The 5975-nt window shown below is 41.7% G+C and overlaps 1 protein-coding gene across 1 annotated transcript in view; it reads right to left on the minus strand.

Annotated features, from left to right (window-relative positions):
* The window catches only part of FCRL4 (Fc receptor-like 4), a 27801-nt gene extending 22725 nt beyond the window's left edge, over positions 1-5076 (minus strand). Inside the window, exons 1-2 of the mRNA XM_011928471.1 lie at positions 4904-5076; positions 3329-3349 (exon numbers count right to left, since the gene is read on the minus strand). Coding sequence (XP_011783861.1) covers positions 3329-3349; positions 4904-4934 — 52 coding nt within the window. The 5' untranslated portion in view covers positions 4935-5076. The remainder of the gene's footprint in view (positions 1-3328; positions 3350-4903) is intronic.
* Between the last annotated feature and the right edge of the window lie 899 nt (positions 5077-5975).

The following is a 5975-nucleotide window of genomic DNA, read 5'->3' on the forward strand; positions in this document are numbered from 1 at the left end:
AGAAAATGTGGCACATATACACCATGGAATACTCTGCAGCCATAAGAAAGGATGAGTTCATGTCCTTTGCAGGCACATGGATGAAGTTGGAAACCATCATTCTCAACAAATTATCACAAGGACAGAAAACCAAACACGGCATGTTCTCACTCATAGGTGGGAATTGAACAATGAGAACACATGGACACAGGGCAGGGAACATCACACACTGGGGCCTGTCAGGGGTAGGAGGGCTGGGGGAGGGATAGCATTAGGAGAAATACCTAACGTAAATGACAAGTTGATGGGTGCAGCAAACCAACATGGTGCATGTATACCTGTGTAACCAACCTGCATGTTGTGCACATGTTCCCTAGAACTTAAAGTATAATAATAATAATGATAATATAATAAATAAGCCTACTGCCTGGCTCACAACCCAGGGAAGTCCTGGGAACCACCTTTTTGAATACAAACATCTAGAGAGATAGTTCCTCTGTCTCTCTCAGTTCCTGTGGGAGAGTAAGGACCTAACTTTGGTGGCCTCAGCTTTCTCCAGTGTGCAAAACAACTTGCTGTTGTAAAGACAGAAGTTTGTTTCCCTTCAGTTACTTAAGACGACGGGGTGGAATTCCTTTCTGTCTTTGCAGCTTCTTAGTGGATTGTCTGTGATGTTCATCATATTCTGGCTTATTGCTTATTCAATAATACAAATGTTTCCTTTCTCTACTACCCTTGTGGAGAGGATTTCTGTGTTGGGAGGAGATTTTGTTTTTAATTATGTATCTTCTAAGAAGAAACTGTTTCCGAGGCGCTTTTTAATCTGAATGTTTGTTTTCTGAGTTTTGTAGTTCTGTCTTTGTGCTGGCTAACAACAAAAGTAACTACAACACAAATTATTCACTATTAGAAATATTCACTCAAACGTCCTTACCAATAAAATACTACTATCTAGCCTTCTCCAAGATCAGTGCTTTGGTAGGCTAATCTTTAGTAGGTGTACAAATGAAAATTGATTGCTATCTTAGATTCTGCTGAAGACACAGTAATTTATAAACTTGGTAATAGTTATGTGAAACCACTGATCTGATGAGTTATAAAATCACTGAAGAGTATGGCCCAGCAAGACCTATTAATGATTATGAAGGAGAAATCAATAATAGGGAAAACACTTGTCTGGCTCTCAAAAGTCAGTCCCAATGCTCTTCTCTTTAACCTGTTGCCCACTAACGTGTTTGAAAAAATGAAGTACTAACTTTCCCACCTACATGATCCAGGTCTGAATAAAGGGATGTCAGAGAAATAATGCTAGGGATGGACTAGGGAATAAGGATTCTGGGAAAGTGCTGTTCCTTTATTTGAAAGAAGAGATATACTTTGGGTGCTCTTTGACAGCTTCGCTTTCCTTCTCCACCTGCCTCCCTACTTCTCCCCACTTTCTGCCTTGAACAAAGTCATGAAGCCTGGAGCTGTTGCAGCTACCACATTTTGAAAAGTCAATATTAGATTCATGCTTTGTCCTACAGATTGCCTATGGTAATGTCACTTCTGTGAAGTAGAAAATAAAACACATTATTTTCATTTGTATTGATTTTCAAAAATAAAATCTCAATTTTGGGGATTGCTATTTACTGTAAAATTTTTAATAGAATGACTTCCAATTATTTTCTTCTTGGAACCTTTTTTACTCAGATGAGGACTGTCTACCTTTAAGGATTTATAGGCAATTGATTTTTTAAAGCTTAAAACTTTAAACATTCTTGCCTTTGTCCAGAAGAACTTCCCAAATAGATCTTTTAATACATCTAAATGAGAAGAAAATGCCCTTTCTCTGTTTGGGGGGAAAAAAGAAAACTGTAAAATAACCCAACTTTATGTTTTACAGGAAGAAGTTAAATGTTCTGTTTGGTAAGGTGAAACATCTGTGTGTCTCTGCAGAATTTATTTTATTTTATTTTTCAGATGGAGTCTTGCTCTTGCCCAGGCTGGACTGCACTGGCCTGATCTCAGCTCATTGCAACCTCCACCTCTTGGGCTCAAGTGATTCACCTGCCTCAGCCTGTAATCACGTGCCACCACGACAGGCTAATTTTTTATATTTTTAGTAGAGATGAGGTTTCACCATGTTGCCCAGGCTGGTCTTGAACTCCTGACCTCAAGTGATCCACCTACCTCAGCCTCCCAAAGTGCTGGGATGACAGGCATGAGCCACTGTGCCCAGCCTCTGCAGACACTTTTTAAAAAGAAACTTCTGTATTTAAAGGTTTAGACAGAATACCCTATGTCATCAGTGGGAATGTGGCTGTGTTTCTGCTGAAGAGAATAGAAAACCCTACCAGTATGTTCCTGGGAAGCACCTGGATGCGGGGCAATTGAGACTTAGGCCATAGGTCTTCTACTGGAGGGAAGGAGAATTTATTTCCTTTGATGTGTGCAACTAGACTCTTCTTTGCTCTGAGGGAGCTGCCCCTGCTATGTGCAGGTGGCCCTATGGCCAAGAAGGGACATAACTTTTCAGGGCCTTCGTGTGTTTGAGACTGAGTTGATGGGCTCTGAGATTAACTACATCCTTGGCTGCAGTTAATTCAAGATACTTTTTGTATTTCATTTCCCCATTCAAGAACCATTAGCAAAGTCTGCCAAGTTATAATCTTGTCTCAGGAAGGGTGTGTGGGAAATAGTCTCTGTCCATGGCACCAAGGAGGGGAAGAACAGTAGAGTTAGGAGCCGCAAGAGACAGTGCACCTCAAGGGGACCAAGACCCTTGCTGGCTCCAGCAGCTCCTAGGGTGCTCTAGAGGAATGGCCCAAACACCTGTGAGGCGGCTCCCTATGGAGGATGGGACTTTTTGTTGACCAGTAGGGTAGATGGAGACTCAGGGTCATCATAATTTGAGCTATTCACAGAGAAGCGTGTCTCCATCGGATGTGGAAGTTGGGGATAAATTTGCTACACATGGTTAGTGGAAAAGCTGCTGGAGCCCCAGCCTCCCCCAGCGAAGTACTGGCTTATTTCTACCCTTTTCCTCCCAGGATGCTATGCATTCCATCAGGCTTGGCTAGAATCCCACATCAGGCAGGGTGGCAGCTCCTCCTCCTGTGGACTCTGTGACACATATCCCAGGCCCTGCCATGTTTATCCAGCACAATGGCAGTTTTGGTTTAAGAGAGTGACCCCCAAATAGCCTGATTCTTAGAGTCAGGGTCACCACACCAGCTGATGTTTCCACATCCCTGCAGCCGTCAGGAAAAGAATGAAATGGACAATGGGGACTCTTGTAAGTATTTGAGATAAGATATAGTTATTAGGAAATCTAGAGACATAAAGGAGAAAGAAAATAAGGACTTACCAGATTGTCCACAGACTGGAGCTGAAAGAGAGTAAAGAGCCAGCCATCAGCATAGGCAAGGAGTCCCAAACTATTCACCCTGAGAGCCCACACACTCGTATGCTACTTCCAACCAAGAGGAAGAGAAACGCGTTCCGTTTCACCCATCCCAGGGAAGTGGGGAAACACAGTGGCCAGACGCTCAGGCTGTGGGCTCAGATGGTCTGGTTTGAATTTTAGCTGTATGACCCAGGGCAAACCACATGAACTTTCAAGTCTCAGTTTTCTCATTTGAAAAATGAGGCTCACAAAATCGACCTCATAGTAGTACTGTAAGGAGTTAGATCCATAAGGTTTCAATTAATGGCTGCTGTCATTGATTTTTTAGTATGGGACTGCTGCTGCTCGCTCTTCTCTTGACTCAGAACACTTATTATCATAGCTAATTTGGAACTCAAAATGAGACAGACAGTAGGGGGTAGTAGTTAAAAGCCTAGTTTCCAAAGTTAGATTATGGGTTTGAATCCTGTACTAGCTGCATAAACCTTAGGGACAAGACCAACATCTTTGTGCCTTTATTTCCTCATTTGTAAATGGGAGTTATAAAAGTTCCACCGGATCAAATATTAGAGAATTGGATAAATTTATAAGTGGCGTAACCTTAGAAACGTGGGATGTGGTCAGGGCTCAGCAAAAATTAATTGACATCCTCACACATTATCGTATAACTATTTGCATAATATTTTTCTCCTATTGTCGAGTCAGATGTTCTTGCATATGTACATTGAGGTTCTGTTGAGAATGTCACCTCTTGAGGGCAGAATCTCTGCCCTTCAGGTCTCCATATCCTCTGTGGTGCCCAGCAGTGTGGTATGCCAAGTATACCCATCCATTCACTCCTTAGTTCTCATCATATGTCAATCACACTAACAGGTCTTCCCTTAGTTGGGGTCTGGGGATCAAGTGGGAACTAGACAAATATGCTTAATAAATATTTAATGTACAACAGACTGACTGTTCTTTAATTCCCTAGCTTGAGCTACTAGGAAATCAGTGCCTCATTTGTACAAACACTGACAAGTGGTACAAAAGCAGGAAGAAAAAAATCAAAGGGAAACCATCTTATCTCTTCTCTTCTCATGCTCTTTGCAAACGTCAGAGCAGGTGTGATCTTAGAATACAGAGAAGGAAATAACTATTCCCAGCAGATGATCCTTTCTACCTGAGTTCACAATCAGGACTTGGTCCTTCACAAAGCTCAGTCCATCTTCTCCTCTGGGTCCTCATACTCTGTGACTTAGGGACTGAACCTAGCCCTAGGTTTCTTTTTACATAAACAAAATAAGTCCTTTTGGGGGTAAAATGATTTTCTGTAGGCAATTAATAGCAAAAGTAGATGAGAAATACATCTTTGGAAATCAATCATTATCATTTTTCCCCTTCTACCAGTAAATCATTATCTTTCCTTTTTGTTCATTTTCTGCTGTTCTAAAATGGGAGTAAAAATCCATGATTGCAGCAGCCCAGAAAAGAGGGCTTTTGCTCATGGTGAGGCTCAGCTTTGCAGCAAGCAGAGGCCTCCTCTCAATCACTTACCAAAGAGCAACAAGGACGCCCACAGCAGCATGGAATCCTGCTCCAGGGTTAGAGAAGGAGTTCTTAGTAGACAAGCCAGGTCAGCCCAGATTGCCAAAGCAGCACTCGCCTACACCAGCACCAGCACCAGCAGTGAGCTCAGTAAGCTTCTTCTCTGCATAAAGCTGATTGAGATAATGAAGTGAAAGGGGGAAGCAGTGGAATCTTTCTGAAAACACCAAACAGCAATGTGGCCCAGTGTGAGAGAACCCAAACCACAAAAATCAAAATTTAATAGAACTAAGTACTGCTGTGACATCCTGGCGTAAATCACTTCTGAGGGCTAAAGCTACTCTATTTTCAGGACTCTCTGGCCTCTGTCTTTCAAGGAAATCACAACCTATTCTCTCTGCTATAGAGACGAGGTAAGATTGCAGGCATATTGAAATCCACATAATCTAAGGATGTCTCTGAATCTCGCCAGAGATGAAGAATTTCTCATTCAACGTGGAAAAGGCCTCCTCTGACCCCTGATGTCTCTACTGGAACACCTCCAGCAGGCCGTCTGTATATCTGATGAAACATCTCAATCACAAGGCAACTCTCACCTTGTCTGATATATATGAAAATATCTTGACTCATGAGTCTGGGAGAAGCCACAGCTTTTGATCTGAGTAGAAGGCAAGCTGAGGAGTAAATTATAGCCCCATCATGCTCTTCCTAGATAATAGACCATAACATTTTTACTTAATGTCCTAGAATCCGAAATTTGCTACAGGAATGTCTTGGCAAATATATATTGATTGAAATACATATGCCTGGTATCTGGTGGCAGAGAGAATAAGTTGTGATTTCCTTGAAAGACAAGAGGCTACAGAGTTCTGAAAATATGATGGCTTTAGCCTTGACGTCAGGATGTCAGAGTGAGTACTTAAATAATTCTATTAAATTTTGATTTTTGTCATCTGGATTCTTTCACACTGGGCAGCATGCTGTTTGATGTTTTAAGAAACACCTAATGCTCTCCCTATCCATAACAAACCTGAACACTCTGTTCATGTATCCCAGAACTTAAAAAAAAATTAAGAAAAAA

This window comes from Colobus angolensis, unplaced genomic scaffold (genome assembly GCF_000951035.1).
Source record: "Colobus angolensis palliatus isolate OR3802 unplaced genomic scaffold, Cang.pa_1.0 Scaffold77, whole genome shotgun sequence".
In the NCBI taxonomy this organism is placed as follows: domain Eukaryota; kingdom Metazoa; phylum Chordata; class Mammalia; order Primates; family Cercopithecidae; genus Colobus; species Colobus angolensis.